This window comes from Motacilla alba, chromosome 14, assembly GCF_015832195.1.
Source record: "Motacilla alba alba isolate MOTALB_02 chromosome 14, Motacilla_alba_V1.0_pri, whole genome shotgun sequence".
In the NCBI taxonomy this organism is placed as follows: Eukaryota; Metazoa; Chordata; class Aves; order Passeriformes; family Motacillidae; genus Motacilla; species Motacilla alba.
In genome coordinates this window covers 2,694,438-2,720,034 of record NC_052029.1, presented here as the reverse complement: position 1 = coordinate 2,720,034, position 25,597 = coordinate 2,694,438, and the positions used below count along the sequence as shown (strand labels likewise).

Sequence of the window (25,597 nt, the reverse complement as noted above, 5' to 3'; positions counted from 1 at the left end):
GTGTCCAGCCCTCTGCTGTCCTGCTGTGCCTCTCTGAGCCCCCTCTGCAGGATGAAAAAGCAGGAGAAAAGGGGCTCTTCCTGCACATCAGAGGGTGACAAAGACCTCTTGCTGTGCTGTGAGAGGAGATGAGGCACCTCTGGTTCCACACTGGCTGCAAAGAAAGGGGCAAATTAAGGTGAGAAAATCTGATTTGAATGGAACAGCCGGCAAGGAGACTGTGGAAGAAAGGTTAATAATAATCATGGAGTACTTAGGGTTGGAAGGCACCTCTGGAGATCCCCTAGTCCAACCTCCAGTTCAGCTGAACCCATAACAAAAATAGGATCTTTAACTTTTGATCAGGCAGTTGGACTAGGCAATCGTTATAGGCGCTTTCCGACTGAACTATCCTGCCTCATCTCACTTCTTAGAGCTTTAACAACAAGGAAAAGCCCTTAAGAACTTCTACCTTCAGGATTAGACCCATGAGTGGCACCAAGTCCGTGCACTGTGACGGTTCTGCCTCCCGTCCCTTTGAAGAACTGCGGGAAACATCCGGCTAGGTGACCCAGGGGCGTGACCAGCCCCACCCCCTGTTTCCCAAGCGCCTGCGCTGAAGGACGCTCCGTTAATCACCCCTCTGTTAATCACCCCTCTGTTAATTACCCCTATGTTAATCACCCCCCTCAATCTCCGCCCTCGTTCCCCGCTCGGCGCCGCCCACGTGGCCTCAGGAGACCGGCGCGCCTCTGTGCGCCTGCGCAGCGCCCGTGGTCACGTGTGCCGAGGCCAGCCAATGGGGAGGCGCGTTGCTGCGCGGTGCCCGGTTGAGGAAGTGCCGCCGGTGTCCGTGCCCGGCGCTCCTCCGTCCGGTTCCGCCGCCCGGGATGCGCTGAGGGCGCGTCCGCCGCCCCTCCCAGGTGAGCGGGGAAGAGCTTGGGGGGCGTCTCTGCGGTGGGGAAGGGGGCTGGCGTTGTCATGGCGATTCCTCCTGGGACGGGCCCGGGCCCGGCGCAGTCGCCATGGCAACCCGGCCCCCCCGCCCGTAGGTCGCGGCGGGTCCGGGGCCCTGGGGATGTGCTCCCGTCCTTCCCGGTAACGGAGACTCGGGTGCCATTGTCGTCGCCTTCGTCCGTCTCCATTTCCGCCTCCTTCGCGGCCGGATTTCCCAGGGAAGCCGGGATGCCGCGTACGGCCGGAGCCGGTGCTCCCCGCGGGCAGAACGGAGCTGCTCGGGCTCGCTCGGCTTTGTTCGTTGACGGCCGGGTGTGTTGGAGGGGTGTGTGGAGGCCGCCGGCATTGCTGTGTCCAGCCAGGAGCTGAAACGTGTCGTGGACAATCCGCTCTTGGCCACAGGCATCAGCTTGTTTTCATATCGCGCTGCACGCTGTGTAAATGTTTAATTGCGGTACCCGTGTTGAGTTTGAGCGCGGCCTGTTCTGTGCCTGTTGGTTTGTCCCGATTTTGTTGTGCTCCAGCAGCTCCCGGCCCGTTCTGGGTGATCTTGCTGAGCTCCTGACCCTTGGCCCCGTGTCCTTCCCCTCCGGTGGTTTATTCACAGACACAGAGGCATTAAATGTCTGCACCTACCTCAGACCAGCCTCTTTTAGATGGATCTTGTTCTGCTAATTCCCAGTGTCCTCCTTTCTGCTGGGCCACAGGTGTTCTCACTGTGATGTGGATACTTTTCCCCGTGCTCAACACAAACTTTGCATTCCTTCAAGCTCCAATCCTTTTTTTATCTACCAGCCTACAGTTTTACTTGTCTTTTTTACTTGGCGTTGTGGGAGCTTTCTGCAGCTGCCTACAGCTTTAGATTTTACCATCCTGGGGGTCTGTGCCCTGTCCCAAAGGATCATCAGCCTCTCCTGCATGTCTGCTCCTCTCCTCTCCCATCGAGTTGCTGTGAACCTGCTGAATGGATGCTCTTTTCACTATGGATTCATCCTAAATGATTTTAATCTAATTAATTCTTGTAATTAATTTCTTCTAATCTGCCACAGACTCTCCCTAGTCCAGGTTAGTGTCCTCAGGAGTCTTTTATGGAGGGCTCTCATGGGAGCGTTTTGGGAGCACTAGAGCATGGTGTGTTTCAGGTTATCCAGTTGTCTGTTGGAATAAACCCTAGCAGGTGTCTCACAAGTGAGGTGAAAAAGAAAACAAACCAAAAATACCCCCAGAACCCCAGTGCGGGGTCTGTCCCGGCGTGTGATAGCTGATGTGGGAGCTCCTTTACAAGATGAACCTGAGCAGCCTCGCCCCCCTCAGCAGCCCTGACAGGGACCAGGCTTCTAAAGCACAAGGTTTGCTCTGGCAGGTTAAAAAGTAATTCTGTTGCATCTTGTGAACTGCTCTAATTAGTGTTTCCACACCTGGTGGCAAAGGAAGAGCCATTTGTTGGTGGTGCTGAGACAATATTTTGCTCTTTGAAGCTGCTGCCGTTTCTCTCAGCAGATTGTTTGATGTGCTTAAGGCAAATTGACTGCTCGTGTCTGACTCGTGGGAAGTGGCTGTGCTGTGAAAGCCTCTTAAAGCCTTTTCCTAAACCTGTGTCAGTCATCCTGACTCCTGCTGTCCAGGCTGGAGTTGGATTGAGACATCGTGGGAGCTGCCAGTGGAATTCAGAAAATGCTCTGTGGCCAAAGAGCCTTTAACAGAGCACCTGCATTTGTTTTATTAACAAAGTCCGGTGCTTCTCTCATGTCTGTGTTATTTCTTTGCCAGCAAGGATGATCTTTGTTTGCATGAGGGGATGGGGTGTTTCTCCTGGGGGAGGGTTTTTTGGGGGTGTTCTGAGTACAGGGGCTGGGCCAGTGTGGTCTGTGGGTCAGGGCTGGGCTCAGAGCCTGCCAGCCCAAAGCCATTCTCTCATTTCCTGCCTCAGTTGCTCCTCTCGGGCCCCACCCCAGGCACTCCCAGCGTGATCCGCGGGGTGAGAGGTGAAGCTGTGCCTGCAGCGGCTGACTCAGGGTCCGGCACTGCCGTAAATCCCTGAGGAATGGCGGGTGCAAACTCGGGCACTCCTGGCAGGGCTGATTCAGAAATCCTGCAGCTCCCGGGCCGCTGGGCTGGAGGCACCCCGGGGCACGGGCAGGGATTCCCCCCTCTCACCCGTTCAGGTGCTTTTAAAGAACCAACTGCTGTTCAGAGTGACAGCAGAGAAGATCTGCCTTACATCTGCACCTTGTCTACAAACTGGGAAGCCAAGTTTTGGTTCCCGTGCCAGGTTTTGGTGCTATCCAAAACCACTCTCAGAGTGGGATCTCTGCTCCGTTCCTGGGTGTGCCCTGTCACAGCATGGCTGGGGGCTTCAATGCCCGGTGTTGCAGAAAGACTCTTTTTGAGCTTCATGTTTCACTCTGTCCCCCCACTTCCCTCCCTGCAGAGGGGTAGGAACAGGAGCTGCTCAGTTTCCCAACATCAGCTTTCAATAAAGTTTTTAATTCCTGCTTCTCAGCTTATTGCTGTGGCTGTCAGAGCAGACAGCTGGGCCAGAATCCATTTTCAATGTTACTAGTTTAAACCAGCAGCAGTGGAGTTTTTGAGTTGAACCTGAGTGTCTCATGCTTGGAAAGGAAAGGAAAGGAGGCCATTTTGGCTCTCATTTTAAAGTTGGGATCTTGGAGACTTCTTAACTTTGGGGCACTTGTCTGACGACAGAGGAAGGAATGTTCTTTTCAAGCTTTTTCAGAATGTATTTTATTTGAAAGCCCCTTGTTTGCAGTAACCTCTGGACAGTTGTGTTGGTGTCTCCCGTGAGGGTGTAGGTGGAAGGGCTGGATTTTGTCAGTGCTGCTCCATAATGAGGACAGTGTGTAGGAAATGGAGGCAGCCTCGAATTCCCTTCCCCAGGGGTTTGTAGCTGCATTTCTGGCTGTTTTTTCAGTCACTACACACATTTTCTGTGTGCCTGTTTATTCTAATTCGGAAAGGGCAGCAGGCCTGCAGGTGTGATGGATTGTTTGGGGATTTTTTGTTTATTTTTTTGGAGGAAGAGGAAACTTGCTATGTATTAAATCTCCCCTCCAGCCAGGAGCTTGTTGCCAGCGTGCCTCTTTTGTGACCCCTGGGTTTGAACTCCCCACGGCGCCGCTGTCTCAAAGCAGATTTTCCCTTCCTCTTCTTACCAAGAAAAGATTTAACAGCAAAACCTTCTTGGAGATTCTTGTTTGCCATTCCCCAGAGGAATTGCTATATCTGGGGCAGCAGGAAGCCAGGCCTTGTGCAGTGTGCTTTAAAGACACTTCCTTTGGGGACTGGCTCCTGTGAAATCCACGGCTCCAGTAATGTTTCCAGAGCTGTAAGGTGAAAGAACAGCCCAGAAAGTGACCCACATACAAAACATTAATGATTTCTGCTGCTGGGAGTCTGACAAGTCCAGCTCTGAGTGTGCAGAAGATCAGGAGTAAAAAAGGATTTTCACTAACAGTAAGTGTTCTTTATTTCTGCTTGCTACACAGGTAGAATTACATTTTGCCTTCTCACCTTTTAATATCCTTTTGGGGACTGTTTCAAATCCTGATCCTTCATGGCAGGAGGCCAAAGTGTTAATGACAGTGATTCTGGGTGTTTGGCTTGGAGGCTTTCAGTGCTGTGGTGTGCACACCTCCTGAGGGCAGAGTGGAAAATTGTGTGGAGCTCTAGACAAGGCACAAATCTGTTCTTAGAATGGTGTTTTCAGCATTTCAGAGCTGAGGAAAAATAGTCTGAGCCATCTGGGGTGAGTCTTTAGGAGGAGGGCTGATTGCCAGGATGGTTTTCCCAGGCTGTGTGTGACAGTGCTGCCTTCCTGGCTGCCACAGTTCAACGTGCTCTGGCCAAGCTCTTGTAGCTGTTCCACACCAGGAGGGTGTAAAATCCAATGGACTTGTTTGGTGTATTTGGTGTTAGGTGGGAGTCTGATTGAGCAGGGTGATGCAGCAGCACGCTGAAATCACAGCAGAAGCTGAACACAGTGATGGCAGTGTGTGCATGGCTCCAAATCCAGGTGCCTGCTCCTCATCTCTGTGTGCTCAGGAAGGAGTACACAGGTTGAAGCCTGCTTTTTTTCCTTCAAGATCTACTTTTTTAAAGTAAATTTGTGAAGTAAAATTGTCCAGTTGTTACACTTTGGGCTCAGCTGTGTGTATGTTCCTGCCACACTGCCTGGCTCTCTCAGAAGATGTGTTTCTTTATTGATTGGCTCAGGACACCTGACAGTTCACTGGTGCAGATGTCTCATCTCAACCCAAGGTTACCCTGCAGCCTCCCTGGGGCTGAGGTGAGCTCAGCTTTCCTTGAAACATATTCTTCCCTGGTCTCACTGGGTGTTGCCCTCCTCCACCGCCCTGGATGGATTTACTGGACAAGAAATCCAGGCACTGACAAACTCCTTTCTCCAGAGTGATGTCCCCAGGAGAATCCCATTAGTGCTTGGGCCGTGCTTTGGGGCAGGTGGGATCCACATGGCAGGGCTGGATTAAGCTGGTGTGTTCCTCCTGAGGCAGCCTGGGGAGCTGTGCCAGGGCAGGTGGTGGAGGGCATTTTCTGCACAGACAGAAGCTGCTATTGAAGGAATTTAAATACTGAGGAGCTCCAGTTGAGCTAGTGCACACCCCTGAGTGAGCTGGGGCCCACGGGGGGCTTTGAGGCTCAGTGCTTTTGGTTCTGATAGAAAAGGCAGAGGAACGTGGATCAAAAGGTGTTCTGGGCTGTTGTGAAGTCCCATAATCAGAGCCTGCTGCCACCCACAGCACTGTGTGTTTTTCAGACCGAGGCACAGAATGAGTCATTTTGTCCCAGATTTCTCATGAAGAATCTCACTCACTCCAAGCTGCTGCTAGTGTAGGGAATGAAGTGCTGGCAGTTTAGGGCAGCGCTCCTGTGGGATGTGCTGAGTGCTCAGGGGTGAAACAGTCAGTGTTCAGTGTGTGACCATGAGCTCCAGGCTCTGTGGGTTTGTTTAACAAAGTGGCAATGAGGGGAGCTCTGCCTTGTGGGGTTTGTGTGCTGCCTGACCCTAATGAACCCGCGTGGCATTCCTAGAAGGAGCAGGAGCATTAAATGGACAAGCAGAGTGTAACAAGTGCCCTGTCAGGTGTGCTTGCATTGCACACTGCCAGAGCTGGGGGTGTTGGTGCAGGCAGCACATTTGATACCCCAGCTTCCCGTTGGGCCTTTAGATCCAAAGGGACTGGTCTGATGGCAGGCAGGATGAAGAGATTTGCTCCTCACTGACATTATGTGGGTCTGGGCAACCTTATCTAAGTTGTGTTAAACCCCAAAGGGTCTTTCCAACCTGTGTTTTTTTATTCTATGACTGTACTTGAAGTAGTACTGAGAAGCTGTCAAGCCAAGTATTTAAATATATTTAAAAATGTGGCTCCTGTTGCTTGGATAATGTTGCCCTAAGTCCTGGAAGTGCATCTTTGAGATTCTTAGTAATAAATCCACGATGTTTTGAAATCCAGTTGCACTTTCATTGTATTCAACGAAAGGAGCTTGGTGACAGAGGTGTCTGTGTGGAACATTCCCTGCAAGACCAGTAACCTAAAAACACAGTAAGCTGAAAATGAAATGCAGCAGGGAAATCTGTTCTGCTTTGTGGAATTAGACTGGTTCAGACGGAATGGTTTAATGTAAATCAAGTCCCCAGTGCCAGACGGCACAAGGTGGAGAGACTTAGAGCTGTGAAAATTCCTGTTCGTGTTCTGGAAGATAACGGCAGACTTTGTGCCTGGTTTGGGTACCGTGGTGCTCAGTCACAGCTAAAATCCTGCATTTTGCTAGCTTTAAGATTCTCTCTGGGCTTTGTTTGATCCTATTTACTTACAAGTGAGAGAGGATGCCAAATGTTATTAATTTTTCTTTCCTGGAAATCTTGTGTTACCGGGATCTGAGGACTGTCCAGATGGCAACTGGAGTTGTAAACAAGGATTGTGTGGTGACACTGCAGCAGCAGCTCTGGTGTGAGGGTACCAGGCACAGGGAAATCCATCTCTGTCCCTGTGTGCAGATCTCCCAGGGAGTGTCTGTAAAGAGAAAGAGAGGCACTGTGAAATGCCCTGCATGGGCAGGAGCAGAGAGGACAGCCAGCCCCCCTCCCTGTGCCCAGTGGGTTGTTTGGTGTCACTGCCCTTCCTCTGGGACAGCCCCTTCGTGGCGTGTCCTTGGGAGTCATCTGCAAGAACTTAATCTTTTCCTTCCGTGGAAGGACAGCAGATAATCCTTAATAATCCAGCAGGAGTGTGCTCAAAGTGAATGCTTTGAATTCCTGAAGGTGAAAATCTTCATCCCGGATCTTTGCGGATCTGCCCTGTTCAATGCTGGAGGTGCTGGGACACGGGGCTGGCTGGGTGTGCCTTAGGGACAATGCTGCCTGGATTGTGGCACCCATTTACAACACCCACAGCCTGCCAGGGCTTCCTTTATTCTTCCCTGCAGCTCTGCTGCTTTCTGTAGGATGAATTGATCTCAATTAGCTTTTAAGTAGAGTAAAAGGTATCGATGAACTTCGATCCAGCTTTGTTTCTGCAAGTGAAGAAGATGCCTTCACTTTGGTTTTTGTGTGAACACTAAATTAAAATCAATACATCCCTAACTGGAAATCAGAGTTGTAAACAATCCTAGTTACTGTTTGTTTGACTTTAGTCAAACCAAGATTACCTAGCTTTTATTCTGCTAGGAAATTCAGGGATATTTGTTCATAGATGATAAATTTTTGATTTGGGAATTTCATGAGTCTATCTGCTTGGAAGCTGAGTCAAAATAAAAATTAATTAAACCAGCATCTTTCACTCATCACTGGTGAAATCCAACTCATTTTTGCAGGATGCACAAGGCAGAAACATTGTTAAAACATGCCTAACAGTGCTAAACAAGGGAAATCTCAACTTGTAGAACCACTTGGCCAGGTTTTTGTAGGTATGGAAGTGCTGAAGGGATTTTCAAACACGTTTAAGCAGCTGTCTGCCAAAGCATCAGGCTTTATCCTTCATTTGAACACTGTGCTCATTCTGTATGGCTGCCTGTCTCTCTAGAAGTGTGATCTTATGTACATTTTATTATGATTTTTTAAAAATACAGGAGCTCTAAGAGGGAATGAAAGCCTCCTGCTCTTGAGAAAAGCTTGAGCTGAGGTGTCTTAGCTGTGAAGCATCTGGTCCATGTAAATAAACTGTTCCTGCACCTGACTCTAAACGAGAGCTGCTCCTTCTCCATAGGCTCTGGAGGTGCTGGTGGTGGGAACAGCAGTGCCTGCACTTGGCTCCATCGTGCTGAGTGAGCAGGGACAGCCCCTGGAGGCCCAGTGCTGGAGCCAGAGGCTCTGCTGCCTTTTAGACAGAACTGTGAAATGCTGTTCTTTAGCTCTTTATAGCTGGAGCTTATTGATGCCAAAGATTTATGACATCATTTTAAAATGCCAAGTTCAGGCTTCACAATGTACTTCAGATTAAAATTATATGTCAAGTTGGCTTATTTAGTGATGCATTTACTATTTCTTTTCATCCAGCTTCCATTACTGCAAAATATTTGTCATAAAAATTTCCCAGGTTCCTCTGAGCTACCCAATACACTTGAGGCCAAAACATTTTGCCAGATTTGTTTCAATAGAGCAAGGCAGAAAACTAGTAAAATTGCTTAAAACTTTTATGCTTTCCTGTATTTTTGAAATGAATTTGTTATGCATTAATAGCTGCAGGTTTTAGGTAAGAAATGGCATTAAATGCTCAGTTTCTAGTTCTGCTGGCTTCTGATTGCAGTATTTTGTAAGAGGGTGTCCTCGGAGCTTTTTCAAATGTTTATCTGCACTATCCCTTTGTAAGCATGAAATGTTGAATAAAATATGAAATGTTGGCTCATTTTCTAATCCTCCTGAACAAGTGCTTCCTGTTTGGACAGGAGACTGAGGTCGCTGTGCCCCTGTGAGGGGGGACAGTGGGTGATCTTGGCCACATCACCTCCCAGACCGTGGCCATCATGTGAACCAAAGGCTGGCACCTGAGAAAAAGATATTAAAATAAATAAGATAATTTCACTTTGGCTTTCCAAAGTGGCCATGGGCACCCTTGAATTAACCACGTGTCCCCGAAGCCTGCATTTGGCTTCGCAGTAGCCACCATTTGCTCTCAAAGGTCAGAACTGGTGTTGTCAGTGTTGCTGCCTCTAAACCCCTAAAGGCCTTTTAACTTCCAGGGTTTTGTTTTACACTGATGCTGGTTTTGGTTTATTCTGTGCTTTCCAACATGTATTTTGTCCTCTTAAGCTGACTCTGAAGGTGACTCTTAGGTCACTGTGTTGCTGAGGCTTGGGTTCAGGGCTTTGGCTGTGCCAAGGACAGCATTGCCACAGGCTGTGCCCGGGGCCAGGACTTGCTCTTGGGGCTTTTTCCAGGTATCCCAGAAGACCCAGAGGCTGTCACCTGGGTATGAAGGGAATTGATTTGCCTGGAATTTCTTCTCTTGCTTATAGCAGCCACTTCCCACAGCTCCTCCAGCCGCAGTGACACCAGGCCAGGAGGAAGGGCACAGCTCTGCTCTCCTGAACCCCAGTGGCAGGACACTGTGCCAGATGGGTGTCCCAAATGTCCTTTAAATGTGCTGCAGCATCTGGATTGAGTCCCTGCAAACACAGCCGGCCATGGGTGTCTGAATTTGAGGGGAGGGGGATTATCCTGTTCAACAAAACAGTCATGGATTACTTGATGGAGGCTGGCTTCAGCTCCAGGATAATGGGTAATGCTTGCCCAGCTCTTTGAGAACATGGTGTTAAATACACATGGGATAATCCTCACAGGAATGTGTCCTGTGCTGCCCTGCCTTTTCCACTCATTCGCAAAACCGTGGCTCTGGCGTGGGGGTTTCGTTTCTCTCTGATTTATTAATGCTGAGAAGGGGTGTTCCCTTACAGGAGCGTGGAAACTTTGCAAGGAAAGCGATCCTGTAGTGTCAGAGCTCTGAAATGGCTCAGCAAAGGGTTCAGCAGGGCTAGGGGGTGAGACTGGGGTCCACAGCATCCAGCACCAGTGGTGGGGGTCAGATGAGCCTCAGCCAGCAAATGTTTGTCCTTCTTTCTCCAGGGTCCCACGGGGTGAAGCTGAGGCTTTTAAAAGGTCACCAGAGGCTGGGGGTGGGGAGTGTGTGCACCACTGTGGCAGGATACAGATTCCAAGTGTGGCCTCTGAGGGCTTGAGCCAGTTCTGGGGCTGTAGAAGAAGCTGTAAAGGCAGCAAGGAGTGCAGGTTTTGTAGGGGCTAAAGTTGTTTTGAAACTGGCACCTGGACTGACTGTGAATGCTGTGGGCTGCTCGGTAAACAGGCAGCCACAGTCCTAGAACGGGCTGGAAAACAGCTGTGATGCTTTTTAAGGAATTCTTTGGAGAGGAACAAGTGATCCATTTCTGTACAGAGTGACTGTAGCTGCCAGAGTAGAATCATAGACTATGCTGGAGGGAAGGACCCGTCAGGGTCACTGAGTCCAACTCCTGGCCCTGCACAGGACACCCAGGGAATCTCACCATGTGCTTGAGAGCTTGTCCAAGTAAGTTTAGTAACTTTATAATTTATAATTAATTGCTAAATTTTAAGTTTGGCAACCTAAAATTGCCCAAACTGGCAGCTGTACCTTTGCCAGTTACAATATTTGTGTTGAAGCTGCTCAAATGGCGTATGCAGTCCAAAGGGGAGTGTGTTTAAATCTGTTCCCCCTTGAGCTCTGAGCTTTAAATCAAGAGCACTGGAGAGCTGAGCATCTCTTTTCACAGGAGGGCATAGACAAACACTGCTCTGTGCAGCTTTTCCCTCATATCTTGGCACGTTGAAACCAAAGCTTGAGAACCTTAAAATTGGGAAAAGAAAGTAAAAATTTCAAGTGATTTGTTTTTGTTAAGGGTGGTGGCTTTGGTTTTCTTAATTTGCATCCTGGTCTGGTTCTTTTACCAGGGAGGGTCAGAGTGAGAGAGATGAAGGAAAGGGCTCCTCCTGTCTCCACTCACCTCGTCTGTCTCATGTGGGGCTTTGTCATGCCTCAAATGTGTTCTCCAGTCATCCATCAGTGCTACAAATGCTTTTACAGCCACTTTAGCTATCACTTGCTTCTTTCCCTCTGGTGCTTGTTAAAGAAGGCCGAAGACATTGCAGCAAGTGCTCAGCACATCGTGGCAGGGCTGTGGAGAAAAGGTGTCCTGGGATTTCTGTATGTGATCACTCTGTGCTGGGCTGGGAGGAGCTGTGGCCCTCAGGAATGAGGGGAAGTGAAACTAGATCTCATTTCACCAGCATAGGTTAAACAAAATGAACATTTTAAAGAGATGGGATCCTCTGCATGTGTACTCACTGGAGATGGCAGGGTTGTGCAAGAGGACTTTCTAAATGTTCCTCTAGCAGTGCTTCCTTTTTAAGCTGTTTGTTCAGGTTTGTTTTAACAAAGTGTTGGCGCTGCACGGACATTTGAAGAGCTCCATGCAGCAGAAGGTACACTTGGCACGCCGTTGGCTCATTTAATGCTCTTTTTGGAAGGGCCGGTGGCCACGTGCTCCTCGTACACAGAGTCACCAGACTGTGCTCCCGGGGATCAGGATGTGCCTGGATATGGGGCTGGAGAGATCAGGCTGGGTCAGGCTCAGCTGTGAGCTGGGCTTGCCCCATGGCCAGCACAGCTCTGAGTTCCTTCTCAGGTCAGCGTTGCCATGTTTTGCTTCATCTCCCCTGAAAACTCCCTTTCCTGGGAAATCCCTTTATCCGTGCGAAGGCCCCGGTGGTGCGGTTGGATCAGACCCCGCGGGAAGCCCCGGTGGTGCGGTTGGATCAGACCCCGCGGGAAGCCCCGGTGGTGCGGTTGGATCAGACCCCGCGGGAAGCCCCGGTGGTGCTGGTGGATCAGACCCCGTGGGAAGCCCCGGTGGTGCGGTTGGATCGGACCCCGCGGGAAGCCCCGGTGGTGCGGTTGGATCAGACCCCGTGGGAAGCCCCGGTGGTGCTGTTGGATCAGAGCCCGTGGGAAGCCCCGGTGGTGCTGTTGGATCAGACCCCGCGGGAAGCCCCGGTGGTGCGGTTGGATCAGAGCCCGCGGGAAGCCCCGGTGGTGCTGGTGGATCAGACCCCGTGGGAAGCCCCGGTGGTGCGGTTGGATCGGACCCCGCGGGAAGCCCCGGTGGTGCTGTTGGATCGGACCCCGCGCTCAGCTCTGCTCTGCGTTCCTTCCCCTGCAGGCGTGAATGACAGAGGAGGTGCCCCCGACTGCACTGACGGATGTGAACCTGCGCCTGCTCTGCCACGATGACATAGACACGGTGAAACAGCTCTGTGGAGACTGGTTCCCAATAGAGTACGTGCCTGCTTTGGGGTGCCAGCCTTTGGGGTGCCAGCTGGGGGCCTCGGGACAAATGGGCTGACCCTGCGCTGCTCCAACTCTGCGTAGCCTCGGGGCTGTTGCCAGGAGAAGAGCAGGGTGGGAATCTCCTGTGCTCTGTGGTGGGGGTGATGTCAAAGCTCCTTTGCTGCCTGTCCCGCAGCTACTGGATCACCAGACACTTCCTGTGTGCACATTTGGGCAGGAAGACAGGCTTTGTCCTTAAAGGGATGGATCAGCTTCTTGAGAAAGACTGAATGTGGTGGGGAAGGGCAACACCTGCAGGGAAAAGGACAGGGACAGCATCCCTGTGCTTGTTAAAGGAAGATGTGTCCTGGAGCCTGGTGCTGGGACAGCAGCCTCAGAGCTGGTCCTGAGGGGCTGCTCTGAATGTCCCGGGGGAACTGAGCACTGCTCCCCTGGGATCACTGCTCCTCCCATACAGCTGATCTCAGCTGCCCCAGGCCAGCTCCCCAGACCCACATTTGCTCAATGCCCGTGGCTGCAGAAGCACACGAGCTTTTCTGGGGAACACTGACAGATTTCTGGCCTAAAGCATCCGGGGAAACCACAGCTCTAGACTTCATGGATTTTTAACTTTAACTTCACAGAGAATTCTAGCAGATTATAATTAAGATTGAATAAAATGTAATGAATCAGCAAAAGCATTCATAATATTTTGAGTTTGTAGATTTCTTTTAAAGGCAAGACATCCTGAACTCTCATTTGGAAATAAATGAACATACAGTAGTTTCCCTTTGGTAGCTGCAGAAGGAGGAGGAGAACTGGAGGCTGGTGGTGTGATGATTTTTTTTTCCTATCAATATGCAGCATTTTTTTTGCATGTGTATCAAATTAATGAGATCCTTACGCTCTTGGATGAGGGCAGATGGATCTTGCATTTAAAAATAACTTGCTAAAGATGGATGTGAAAGCTCTGGGCAAAGACTGTAAGATGAAAATGTGATTCTCTGAGCAAGGCAGGAGGCCATTACATGATGAAAGAACCCGTGGCACTAAATGGGATGCAACAGCTGTTTCCAGTTGAGGAGCATCTGATGCCTGTTCCCATGGGCTTTGCATCCCCAGACATTGCTGTTTGTGGTTCCTCCCCAGGTACCCTGACTCATGGTACCGAGATATCACTTCCAACAAGAAGTTCTTTTCCCTCGCAGCCACGTACAGAGGCTCCATCGTGGGGATGATAGTGGCAGAGATCAAGAGCAGGACCAAGGTGCACAAAGAGGTATGTGACTACCCTGGGCTGCATCGGGACACGGTCCCCCCGCTGCTGTGGGGAGTGGGGATGGCACCTGTTTGGGATTTGGGGTGGGGCTTTTCCTTCCCCTGTTCAGACCCTTGGTCTGAGTCAATGTAGGAGTGAGCACATGCTGATTCCCAGCTAATGGAGCGGCGTGGGTGAGGGGCTGGGTGGTACCACAGAGGCTCTTCCTGCTGGGGCACGGTCCCCATGGGGAGCTGAGGGATCAGGTTCTGCAGGCTAATCCCTGGCCATGGCTGGTGTAGCTGTGGGAGCATAAAACTCTTTTTTTCATAAGAGCTTCCTTAGCTGTACTGGGTGAGTCACTCTGGTGGCTTCCTGCAGAAACTCCTCCCTTTACACAGTCCCTGTCCCAAGCCCTGAGGGGAGGTAACTGTCTGCAGGGAGCTTGGACTTCAGAGATAACTGCCTGGAGGCCAGGAGAGACAGTCCAGTGCAGCAGAGAGGGAAAGAAGAGCTGGTCAGTGAAGACAGCATGGGAGAAGAGCACTGAAAAAAGCAGGGGCAGTGCAGGGAGTGCCAAACTCCTGGAAGGCCCTCAGTGATGTGGTTAAACAATACCCCAACATGCACAGAGTAGCACATGGGTCTCTTCACCTCAGCTGTCTGGCTTCATCTCAAAGCTCATCAAAGTCAGAAGCTGCATCTTCAGCAACTTCTACAAAAGGCTCTTGTTCCAGACAAGCTGAAAGCCAAGGGTTTATTCAGGCACTGCTCTGGGCAATTGGGCCTGTGGAATGTGCTCCTTGTCCTCCCCAGCAGTGCAGAGATCTCCAGCTGACACAGCTCAGGTGCAGCTTGCGGGCCACAAGGACTTGCTGGGTTGATCTAAACACTGCTGGGTGGCTCCAGAACTGGCACTTTGAACCCTTCTGGTAAAGAAAGCAAGCATGTTCTGTCCCTAAACCCACACAAAATGTACATGGGTAGGAAATAGCATGGTTTGTGTTCTGCCTCTGGGAGGATGATGTGAAAATAGGAACAGCCCCATGCTTGGATATTTTAACTTCCATCCCAAAAGCTTCAGCTAAGACTGTTCAGTTAAGAGAAGTTTCCTGCTTCAGCCTTGTTTTCAGGTGTTCCAGTACAGGGTTCTTGCTTTCTGCTGCGCCTCCCCAGGTACCCTATTAAAAAACTTGTCCTATCTCTATGCAGGATGGAGATATCCTAGCTTCCAATTTTCCTGTGGACACTCAAGTTGCTTACATCCTAAGTCTTGGAGTGGTGAAGGAGTTCAGAAAACATGGAATAGGTAAGATGCTGCTCAGTGCCAGCTGTTGGTGAATTTGCCAGGTGTGACTGAAGGAGCTCCAGTATCTGCCTGCAGTATCCCCGTGGGAACGGGAAGGGCTCACCTGTGACGGGTACCAGCAGGTGGGGTAGTGCAGCTGCACTGGCAGGTTTTTACTGGTGTGGGCACAGCACGATGTGCAAATATTGCCACAGAACACAGGCCTTTGTCGGTTTTGTTCCCAGGGGCCAGCTGAGCACACCAAAAACTCACACTGGTGCTGCTGAGAGTGTCTGAAAGTGTAAGAACTTCACCCAGAAGCAGGGTTTGAAATTATTTTCTTTCTGGGTCTCAGCAGTCTGATCCCTGAGGCAGAAAACAGAGCTGCTTTTAATCTTTCAGCTTCAACAGATAGAACAAACTGTGAGAAAACCACAAAGGGAACTGGAAAATAGTGTAACTTGTGCCTGATTAGATCTCAAATGTACAAGTCAGCTCTGAATGTCTGCTGCCACATGCAGCAGTCCTGCAGCCGTTTGAAATCCTGGAGTCAGAAAAGCTTTCTCTGTGTTTAGAGCAGTTGTGTTCCGTCACCAAGTGCTGCCCTTCTGGAGCCATTGCAGGCAGGATGTGGATCTCTGATCTGCAGAAGGGAATGGGCCAGGTTTGGCAGTGGACATGGGTATAACTCAGCACCTCCAAGTCCTCCCTTCTCCCCCAGGTGTGTTTGGAGAGGTATAAACTTAGAGGACACACAAAGAAATGACCACAGAGTCCTTAGTGAGAGCAGTGTTTAAACCTTCCATTAAAATGCCACTGGAGAGAATTTTCCAGTACAAAGAAGAAAGTGGTAGCACAGAATGCTCACAGAGGTTGTTGGTAAAGAGGTCTTTCTGTAAAATTATGGTGGTTTTCAGTCTCCTCCTAATTTCCAAATCCTATTTTTTTTTTTTGCCCCAGTTCTATCTTGCTGAAATGTTCTCCTTTCAGAGTCAGTATTTCCTGTATCCATCCCATCTGCACAGCGTGTTGCTGTGCTCTCTCAAAAACTTTGAGCTTGCACCTGTAGCAACACAACCTAAAAAAAGCTGCTGCTGCTTTTTCTGGGACCTTTCTCTTGAGTTTTTCTGGCGGTGTTTGAAGCTGTAGCCTTTCACGCAGGAGGCTCTTCACTCCAGCCATGCTTCTGAGCACCAAAGCTCTGATTTTCTCTGATTTTTGTAAAAGGGTTTGGTTTCTAGTTCTCTGCTGTTCTTAAACCACAGGACAGCTGGTTTCTGTGAGGTAGAAGATTGGAATATCTCATAACAAAGTTGAACTGCTCTGTTGATGTCTCAGTGGCTGATTTTGGCTGATACAGATTCTCACTAAGTATCAAGAGAATGTGAAGTCAGAGCTGTTGACTTCTGCTCTGAAATCCTGTGGGTCCTCCAGGGAGTCCTGCAGGCCCTGGGGGTTGTGAAACAGCAGCAGCCATCTCCCCTGTGTGTTAGTCAGGCTGGTTCTTTAGCCTGGTTCCCACACCTGCTGGAAGAAGTTCCCGTGCAGGTTCTGCTGGGTCCTTCATGCCATGTTGAGGTGGTGTGGATGAAGCCCAGGTCTTGTCTCTTGGGGCTGGAGCATCCTCTGTATCCTTCTCTGGTTTTTCCTGCTGGCTGCAGCAAATCCAGGTTGGATGAGGCTGACTCCACTCCTCCTTAGAAGGTATCTTAAAATCCCAGCAGTTCTTAAATTTTGATTCAAGTTCAGGAGACACCGTACCATAACTTGCTTGTGAAGTCCTGTTTTGACACTCTGCTCTATCAAATGGCTTTAAAATAAATACATGTATGGGGTGGAACTGATACCATTGAAAATGAGTCACTGACCTTCCCCAAAGCCAGGAGTGCTCTGCTGGGGATGAGCAGTATTGACAAAGTTGTGCCTCATCCTTGTAGTTATTGACTCAGAGGTTTGTGTCTTTAAAATCTCTGGGTTTTGAAGCCATGCTCATAGGTGAGACTATGTAAGAAAACCTTGTAGAAGGTCCTGTGAGAACTGGGTGGGATTTGGGGTCTCCGGGTGTGTGCAGCAGTCCCTGGTGCAGGCGGGCTCAGCTGGGCCCCACACACCCTCACACTGAGGGTCCCTGGGGCTGCACGCACACTGTGATCCTGCTGCCTTCCCTTCAACAGGTTCCCTCCTGCTTGAGAGTCTGAAAGATCACATCTCCACCACTGCCCAGGACCACTGCAAAGCCATCTACCTGCACGTGCTCACCACCAACAACACAGCAATAAACTTCTATGAAAACAGAGACTTTAAACAGCACCACTATCTGCCCTATTACTATTCCATCCGAGGGGTCCTCAAAGATGGCTTCACCTACGTCCTCTACATCAACGGCGGGCACCCGCCCTGGACAATCTTATATCCTTTCCCTGCAGGCTGCTGAGCAGAGCCCAAACCCTGGTTTGGGTTAACAACAGCAGAGCGTGGGTAGATGTGGGAACTGAAACCTGCTGAGATGTGGGTTTAGTCTGAAGCTGGAAGGAAGGAGATGTTAGGGTTAGTTGATGTAGGATGGTTGGAGCAAGTTGGATGCCAGTGAGAGCAAGTGCTGGTGTTAGGACAAAGTTCTGGGTGTGCTTTGGCTTGTAGGGTGCATTTAGCCATGAACAGGGCAGAGAAACCCTTGGTCTTGCTTTCTGTGACCCGGGATTCCCTGTGAGCCTGGGCTGGCCTGGATCTCAGCAGGCTGCTCCCACAGTGACTTAGGGCATTTGTTTCAGGTCAATGGATCACGGAGAAGAAACTTGATCCTTCCTGGGTGTAGCTGGTCAGTTCCAGCCTCCCTGGGCAGGGGGATGGATTGCTGTCCTCACAGGATCTTCTGTGGAGCGCAAAAGGTGGTGCTGCTTAGAGGAGGCATTTCCTACACAAGCTGGAGCTGCCATTCCCGAATTGCCATCCTTTACAGGGCAGAGCAGAGCTGCTTTAGGTAGAAAGGTGAAGGCAGTGATTGCAGGGAGCGGATCTGACTGAGGCAAGCGGCTTCCCCTGTGTCGGGGTGGCTGCAGGCAGGGCAGCTCCAGGAGTGATTGATGTTCTTTGCTAAGTTACACTGTAAGTGTTGCTGTCCTTAACTGGTGCCCACTGACTACCTTCAGCACATTGGCTCCACGCTCGCCAGCCTGAGCCCGTGCTCCATTCCCCAGAGGATTTACAGGCAAGCCCAGAGCCTCCTCTGCAGCCTCCTGCCCTGGTCTGGCATTTCTGCCAAGAGCAGCATCGAGTACAGCCGGACAATGTGACCGACTGGGGTGCGCAGGAGCGCAGGTGGGTGCTGGGGACAGCTCCCTTCCCTGCCGCGGCCACTGTTCTGTGACAGATCCTGGAGCGAGCTCATCTGCTGCTGGGGAAGGTGTCTGGCCATGCCTGTGCTCCAGCTCCAGCCAGCAGCTGAACTCCTGCAGGTTTCATTTGAAGGGAAATAAAATTCTGACCTTGTTTACTGGAGCCCAAACCCAACGGCAGGTGGAACCTGCTGTCCCTTTCCTTCTCCCAGCTGCCAGGACCCACAGTGCCCGAGCCCTCAGAGTCCCAGCACAGTGACTGGAAGCCCCAGTGCTGCCAGTGCCATTGCACGTGTCTGACTCTTCCAGGACAGTGGCTCCCCAGCACACCTTCCCCAGGTGTTTCCCTAAAACATCTGCCCTCTTTTCTTTCCATAGGATTGTTTCTCCTTCCACCTGACACCCGGCTCTGCACTGGTTCCAGTGATGACAGCTCTTGGCCGGTGACCCAGCCCCCGGATGGGATTGCTGTTCCCCAGGGACTGCCCTTTGGTAGAACTTCACCCTGGGCTGCAGCCGCGGCTCCCCGCGTGGGCGGGGCGGGCCTGGCTGTGCGGCCCTCGGTGTCACCGCTGCGTGCATGCTGCACCGTCCCCGCCACTTCCCTCGCCTCGGTTTGCTCCTCCCCATACCCGGCATGTCGGGGGGTTCAGCTGCTGCTCCCGCTCCATCCGCAGCTGCCGAGAGCAGCTGAGGGAGGTTCGTGGATGTGCACTGAGGAACCTCTTCAATGGACTGGGAGAGCCCTGGCTGCCGGGGCAGAGGCTGCCCTTGCTGCTGGGGAAGGGGGCAGCTGGGGCAGGGGAAAGGCAGGAATGGGAATCATGTTTAGGTCCTGCCACATCAGCTGCTGGTGCGTCCTGTGGGTAACTTCCAGGGAGAGCAACTGCCTCGCATGAGAAACTACCCAGCCCCACCAGCCCTCTGGAGTGATGTAAAAAGCATATAATTCAGGATGCGTAAAGTAGAAGGCAGGGAATGAAATTGCTATTTCATAGTGAAATATATATGTATTATACTGTATAGATCTTTCTGCCTTTGTCCAGGATGGAATGCAGCAGGGGAGGGGAGCTGGGAGTGTAGTGTCTTCTCCCCTTCCTTGGCACCGGGCTGGGCTTTGCAGGATCTCGAGGGTGGGATGTGTGCACAGATCACAACAGCTTTCCCTTGCTGAGGAAAGTGCCCCGGCTGCTCCGTGTCCTGCTTTGGGCTGTGCTGGGCAGTCTCTCAGAGGCTGCCCTGTCCTGTCCAGGACTCTCTGGCTGCACCGAGTAGCTCATGTGCAGCCAGGCCAGGGGCCCTGCTATATTCCCATGGCAAATCCCCCTTCCCTGGCCAAGGCTCTTCCCTTGCTCAGCACCATGTTCCTTATTCCAACCTTATTTTTTAACTGGGACTGGAGCAGAGGGATCCATGCCAGAGCAGGGCCTGGATGGGCTGGCACTGCCAGCTATGGCAGGGGCTGGGCAGGCCCTGGGGGTGACACAGGGCTCAGGCTGGGCTTTAGAAGGGCCAACACGCACCTTGCAGCCTGGATGGGCACAGAGAGCCCTGCCAGTGACCAGCCCCGGGGTGGGATGCAGGAGCTGAGCTGCTGTGCCTGGTGCCAGGCTGGAGAGCAGGCAGCCTCAGGGGCCAGCATGTTTGGTGGCTGGGAGCAGCACCAGGCTCTTCTGGGAGGTGCTGGTCCTTCTGGGGCTTAAAGACAAGCTAAAGGTGTTTATGAGGAGTCAAACAGGGCAGCGATGGAAAGGCCAGCCTCTGAGACCTTCAAGACGCAAGGGGCCAGGGCTGCCCTCGTGGTGGGCCTCTTCCATCCCATGTCATGGCTGGCTCCCCTCTAGGGCAGCAGTGCCAGTGGCACTGGGCAGGCAGCTCCACTGCAGCCCCAGTGCCTCCTCAGGGCCCCTGCCACCCTTCCAGCCTCAGCTGTTACCAGAGCGGGGTATTTTTGCTTATCCACTTTTACTTAACACAGCTCTTGGTTGAGTTTCTTTAGCAGCCCAAGCCCATTTTTTCTCAGCACTTGCTTTCTCTGGACCAGAATGAAGCTCTTCTCTCCTGCCTGCCTGGGGCTGATGTGTGTCTGTGTCCCCAGTTTCTCCCCTGCCCCTTACACAACCCAACTCCACCACTCGAGCACATCCCGAGGGAGCTGTGACTGGTCTGTGTGTCCTCCCACCACCTGTCCTGAGGTGTCAGCCCTGTCCCCACCGTAGCCCATTATTTATTGAAGAACCTCTTGCTAAACATCTTCAATTAAACCAAACCTCTTTTTTGAGTTGTCTGTCCCTGCAGAGAATCCGCCTCTGACCAGCTGCTTGTGCTCTGCCCCACAGCAGGGTCACCACAGACCCTTTTCTGTGGGGCTGGGGGCATCCTGGGGGAGCTGCTGCTGCTCCAAGCCAGGGAGGGGGGGCACAGGGAAGGGGAATCAGCTCCACCAGGGCTGGGCCTGCCCTTCCAACAGGACTGCAGGAGGGGTGGGTTTTCCTAAGGCTCAGCTGCAAGGGCCAGGGCCTGATGCCGCTGCAGCGCTGGGCTCCTCGCTGCCTGTGCCCACTTCAGCCAGGACCAAGGCCCCTCAGGCACAGCCCATGCTCGGGAGGTGCTCCTGCACCTGGGACAAGCTGCCCCCAGCCCCTGCCTGGAGCCCTGGGGAGCACGAGCCCTTCTGGAGCAACCCAAACTCTCGCGGGCTGTAGTGGTGCAGCATCCGAGCCAGCCCCCACCTCCCGTGCCACCCTCAGCCCCAGCCCCACCTCTGCCCCCTGTGCTCCCCCATGCTGCCCCTCCCCAGCTCGGGGTCACCGCCAGCTCTGCACCAGCCCTCAAGAACGATCCCAAGTGTTAAACTTTCAGCAAAGCCATTTATTCTGCTTTCCTGCTCCCACAGATCTCCAGGTAGGGACCCACATGAGCATCCCCAGCGCCCCAGAGGGAATTCACGGCACGCTGCCCCATTGTGCCAGCACCCCGAGCGGGAGCCTGGTCGCTAACATGGGCAGAGGTGCTGGACCAGAAGCCCCAGGGCTCAGCTGTGCCCAGTGCCAGCACAGCCACGTCCAAGTCAAGACGGGGCATTTAAAAAATTAGATGTTTTGTTCCTTACAAATGAAAGGGGGACCTGACAGCAGCAGCGTGTCCCTGAAATCAAAGCGTTATTCTAAGGCTCTGGCGCCCTCACGTAAGCACATGAACTCTCTGCAGGGGCTGTGCAGGTTGATCTGGGAAGCTCGCTAAGAGTTTAATGGCCATAAAAATAAAATCGCTTTTCCCTGCTTTAGACAAACCCAACCCCTCCCGGCTGGGCAGTGGGATCGCACGGGCAGCCACTGCAGCCAGCCACGGGTCAGAAAGTTAGAAGTCTCTCAGCTCACCCACTTTTAATTGAGCGCCAACACGGCGGCGTCACTCCATGCCCTCGCCCTGCTCTGCCAGCGCATCGGCGCCCAGCCCCACCTGCTGCTCCAGCGCCTCGGCCTCGCCCTCCAGCCCCACCAGATGCTGCTCGGCCCCCGCGTGCATCATGCCCGCGTGCTCTGCCCTCTCTCCCAGCTCGTTGCCCGCTCTAGCCAGCTCGTTGCCCGCCTTGTGGGCAGACAGGTGTCCTGCTGCCCCTCCGGCGTGGTCGAGGGCCCCCTTCTTCGGCCTCTGCGTGGCAGCCACCGCCTCGGCCAGCTTCTCCTCCGGCACCATGTTCAGGATCTTCAGGGCAAACAGGAGCTGGAACTTGGCGGTTCCTACGAAGGAGTTGGCCAGGAAGTTGGGCAGCCCGCCCATGCGATCCTTCTGGGTGTAGAGGGGCACGCGGACCATGCCCATCACCTGCAACAGCACGGGCACAGCTCAGCAGGAGCCACAGCAGCACCAGCCCCCCCGCCCCGCACCCCCTGTGCCCCACACCCTCACCCAGTGCCCGCCAGCCCTCGGCCCAGGCTCGCCCTGCCCCTAGGCCAGGTCCTGCCCCTCCCTCCCGCACCAGCCCCTGCCCCTGCTGCCCTCAGCCCCACCGAGCCCCTGCACTGCCCCTGCCCAAACCCCCCGGGGCCCTGCTCTCCCTGCCCAGCCCCTCAGCCCAGCCCTGGCTCGGCTCCCCCTGCTGCCCCTTTGGAGGGATCCCGCTGTCCCAGGCCACTACGGGGAGTCCCACTTTCCCCTCCAGCCGTGCCCTGCGTGGGGACACCACGGCCGACCCACGAGTCCCCCTCTACCAGGCCGCAACCCAGAGCCCGCTGCCTCTGCTCGCACGGCTGCCGAACCCACCGAGCGCCCCGGGGGCGCGGGGGGAGGCCCTGGCTCTCACGCTCTGCCCCGGGCACCGGCCGGCCCTGGCTGCCCGGGAGCAGGAAGGCGCCCCCGCAGGGGAGGAACTCGGCTCACAGCGACATCACCACACCGAGGTCACGGTCCAGTCCGGGGCACTCAGCCCAGGGCAGGGGGAGATCCCCCCGGCTGCAAACGGCCCTCGCCCACATCCTGAGGCCGAGCGGTAACACGGGGCTCATCCCTGCGTGGGTGGACACCGGGAAAAGCTGCAGCTCAAGCTCGCTATGCTCTGGAGCCTGCGGCACGACCCCGGCCGCGGTCCCTAACGCCGATGCCACGGGCGGTGCGGGCACCTGCCGCCGGCAGCTCTACCTGCGGTGCATTCCCCGGCCGGGCTGGCCAGGGCAGCCCGGCAGACCCAGGAGGGAAGCGGCGCCTTCCCTGGGCTAACTGAGAGCTCGCACACCCCTCCCGGGTGTCCCACCTCCATCCCGTGGTCTCGGGAATGCACCGCGCTGATCTCGATGGTGTGCAGCTCCTCCAGGGTGAGCTGCCTGGCGTAGAAGTGTGCCACCACGCGATGTGGCCCCTCTGTCAGGTGCGAGCACAGATAGTCAGCTTCCGTCAGGCGCACACAGCCTAAACCCAAGCCCAGCACCCGATTCAGACCGTCCTCCAGGGACCAGTAACGGCGATCCACGAACCCCCCGGGAAAGCCCAGCAGTCCATCAAATCGCATCTGCATCTGCAATAGAGGCGCAGGGTGTTAATGGGGCACGGCGCGGCCCCCGGCGGGGGGCGACACGGAGGCCTCCGGAGGAGCCGGAGGAGCGCGGGAGGCGTCGCGGCCGCTCCGTCGCGGCACTAGCAGCTCCGGCGCATCCAGGACAGTTCACCGACAGCGGCCCGGCCGTCGGGGCTCTGCGCCCCGGCCGCACAAGCCCGCGGGCCCGGAGGCTCCCCCCCGGGCTCGGGCCCGGCCTGATACTACCGCCCTGAACGGGAACTACCGCGGAGCCACCGCCCCTCAGCCCGCCGCCCCCGGAGCCCGCGGCCCGACCCAGCCCGGTCCGCCCCGACCCGGCCCGAGGGCCCGCCCGCCGCCGCCCTGGCCCCGGCCCCAGCCCCGGCCCCGGCCCCGTCCCGGCGCGGCCTCGCCCCCCCTCACCAGCACGGCGTAGCGCAGCGGGATGCGGCCGAACAGCATGCCCGGGTTGGGCGCGTACAGCATGGCGTGGCACGAGTGGCTCCAGCCCGGGCCGAGCCGCATCGCCTCGTACCGCGTGAGCGGCTTCAGCTCGGGCACGCCGGGCACGCCGAGAGTGGGCAGAGGCGGCAGCGTGCCCATGGCGGGCAGCGGGCCCATGGCCGCCATCGTCCCCACGGCCGCCATCGCCTCGCGCCACCGCCGCCCGCTCCGCGCACGCGCCGCGCCCACGACGCCGCGGGGGCGGGACCGCCGCCCGCCTCGGCCAACGGGAGCGCGCCGCGCGCCGCAGGGCCAATGGGCTCTCGGCGGCGCCCGCCAATCGCCGCGCGCGCCAGAGGCGGGGCGGGCGGCGGGCGGTCAATGAGGGGCGGGCTGGCTGCGCGCGCCGCTCGCCTTATTAGGGCAGCGCCGCGCGCGGGGGCCGGGGGCGCGCGCGGCCAATCCCGGCGAAGCGCGGGGGAAGGCGGGGCGCCGAAGAGCACGCCGGGAAGGAGGCGGGGCGGAACGAGCGAGCCCTCCCGCCGCGCCCCTCCGCGCCAATCCCCGCCCACCGCCCTGGCCCCGCCCCTCCGCCCCGGCACGAGCCCTCGTCCCTTGGCCCCGCCCCCGCCCGGCCCGAGCCCCCCGCTCCCCCCGGTGCCCCGGTGCACACGGACTCGCGCGGCTGCTCCACGGGTTTATTACTACAAACATAGACGGGGAGGGGGGAGGGATGTGCCCCGGGACCCCCCGCAGAAGCAGAACAAGGCACACGGCGTGGGCAGCGCCGGGCTCTGCGGGAACGGGGGGCGCGGGGGTCACCCCGAACGGGCTGGGATGGGGCTGACCCCCACGGCCCCCCCGTGACTGCCTCGGCGTGGGCCGGGGCCGACCCCCGCACTCCCCCGCTCCCGCGGAGCCCCGCGGCCCGGCAAGGCAGGGAGGGCCACAGCTATGTACAGGGGCAGTGACAGCAAAGGGCTGTGCTCGGTAAGTACAAAATATACATCGGTAGCGTCCTTCATCCGCCGACTCGGACCCCAAAACCCCGCCCCGGCCCCACAGACACCTCCCACGGAAAAACACGACACCAGCCCCTACCCACCGCCAGGAAACATGCACAGGCTGTGCCGAGACCGCGTCCGTGCGACACCCCGCGCTGCGTCCCCGGAGAGCCCGGCGGGCCCGGCGGCACGGGCGGGCTCCGGCCCCGCTCACGAAAGGCTCTGCTCGTCCTCCAGGTGCAGACGGGTCTGCTCGAAGAGAAGGGGCTGCGTGGGGCTGCCGGTGCCGCGCACGGGGAGCGTCTTGGTGAAGTCGGACGAGCCTGGGTGAGGACAGGGAGTTCAGTGGCAGTCACGGGAGCCCTGGCGGGGTGCTCAGCCACCCCTCCACCCCGCACTGACCACAGGAGATGGGGCTGGAGCCAGCCACTCATCCCCTCAGGTGCAGGCTGAGCGTCACGGGTGAGACACAGGACACCGAGGGGGGATATTATCTGCCACAGCCTGGGAGAAGCCAGCGGGGCCTGCATGTTCGCGGTGCCCAGGAGGCAGCAGAGCCCACGCTCAGCAGAAGTCAGCGGGGAGGGGTTTCTGCTGCCCGGCCTGGCACTCAGGGGCAGCAGGAATGCTGTGCCAGGAATGGGAAGGGAGCGAGGGCAGAGCCAGCAGTGCAGCCTGGCCGTTTGCTGCCCTTCCTTCCCTGTCCCAATGGCCAGGACCAGCCCCATCCCCGCTCTCTGCCAGCACTCGCAGGAGGGCCCTGCTGCCCCACACAACAGGGATGCGTAAGAAGAACGAGAAGACGTACCAGCTTACTCCTCTATACCAACAGAGCAGGAATCAGGACCAAGTGCTGCCCAAGACAGGAGGGAGGAAGGCAGACAGAGAGGGAAGGAGACATTAGAGAGGTAACTCAGAACAGACTGCGACTCTACGGGAGAAAACAGGCTGCAATGACAACAGTCAGAGGTGAGGACAG

The 25,597-nt window shown here is 55.0% G+C and overlaps 3 protein-coding genes across 11 annotated transcripts in view; 1 reads left to right on the top strand and 2 right to left on the bottom strand.

Moving 5' to 3' along the window:
• Positions 1-753: 753 nt before the first annotated feature.
• On the top strand, positions 754-19,179 carry NAA60 (N-alpha-acetyltransferase 60, NatF catalytic subunit). Of its 2 annotated transcripts, none has more exons than XM_038150907.1 (7): positions 754-902; positions 12,169-12,284; positions 13,425-13,554; positions 14,746-14,842; positions 16,996-17,230; positions 17,958-18,139; positions 18,535-19,179. In XM_038150907.1, the coding sequence occupies exons 2-6, from the start codon at positions 12,175-12,177 to the stop codon at positions 18,112-18,114; spliced, it is 729 nt and encodes a 242-aa protein (XP_038006835.1). In that variant the 5' UTR covers positions 754-902; positions 12,169-12,174; the 3' UTR covers positions 18,115-18,139; positions 18,535-19,179. The 2 variants fall into 2 exon arrangements, with proteins under 2 accessions (XP_038006835.1, XP_038006836.1); XM_038150908.1 differs by lacking the exon at positions 754-902 and adding an exon at positions 2,853-4,410.
• Positions 19,180-21,004: 1,825 nt separating this feature from the next.
• Positions 21,005-23,857, bottom strand: NUDT16L1 (nudix hydrolase 16 like 1). Its single transcript, XM_038150906.1, has 3 exons — positions 23,594-23,857; positions 22,910-23,170; positions 21,005-21,984 (listed from the first exon to the last, which is right to left on the bottom strand). Exons 1-3 carry the CDS (start codon positions 23,816-23,818, stop codon positions 21,568-21,570), a joined length of 903 nt encoding a protein of 300 aa, XP_038006834.1. The 5' UTR covers positions 23,819-23,857; the 3' UTR covers positions 21,005-21,567.
• A 441-nt stretch (positions 23,858-24,298) lies between these two features.
• MGRN1 (mahogunin ring finger 1) overlaps positions 24,299-25,597 on the bottom strand; it is a 51,065-nt gene continuing 49,766 nt past the window's right edge. For 4 of the 8 annotated variants that reach the window (XM_038150896.1, XM_038150899.1, XM_038150897.1 and 1 more), the window contains one exon: positions 24,299-24,941. In XM_038150896.1, coding sequence (XP_038006824.1) covers positions 24,829-24,941 — 113 coding nt within the window. In that variant the 3' untranslated portion in view covers positions 24,299-24,828. Of the gene's footprint in view, positions 24,942-25,426; positions 25,472-25,597 lie in introns of all 8 variants that reach the window. The other 4 variants (XM_038150898.1, XM_038150903.1, XM_038150904.1 and 1 more) reach the window with 2 other exon arrangements.

Excerpts from the sequence above, each read along its gene's own strand:
- NAA60 (XM_038150907.1), top strand. The coding sequence starts at position 12,175 with ATGACAGAGGAGGTGCCCCCGACTGCACTGACGGATGTGAACCTGCGC. Across the intron at positions 13,555-14,745 it reads GGACCAAGGTGCACAAAGAG|GATGGAGATATCCTAGCTTC; the intron begins GTATGTGACTAC and ends ATCTCTATGCAG. Across the intron at positions 14,843-16,995 it reads GTTCAGAAAACATGGAATAG|GTTCCCTCCTGCTTGAGAGT; the intron begins GTAAGATGCTGC and ends TCCCTTCAACAG.
- NUDT16L1 (XM_038150906.1), bottom strand. The coding sequence starts at position 23,818 with ATGGCGGCCGTGGGGACGATGGCGGCCATGGGCCCGCTGCCCGCCATG. Across the intron at positions 23,171-23,593 it reads CGCTGCGCTACGCCGTGCTG|ATGCAGATGCGATTTGATGG; the intron begins GTGAGGGGGGGC and ends CCTCTATTGCAG. Across the intron at positions 21,985-22,909 it reads CCCGAGACCACGGGATGGAG|GTGATGGGCATGGTCCGCGT; the intron begins GTGGGACACCCG and ends GTGCTGTTGCAG.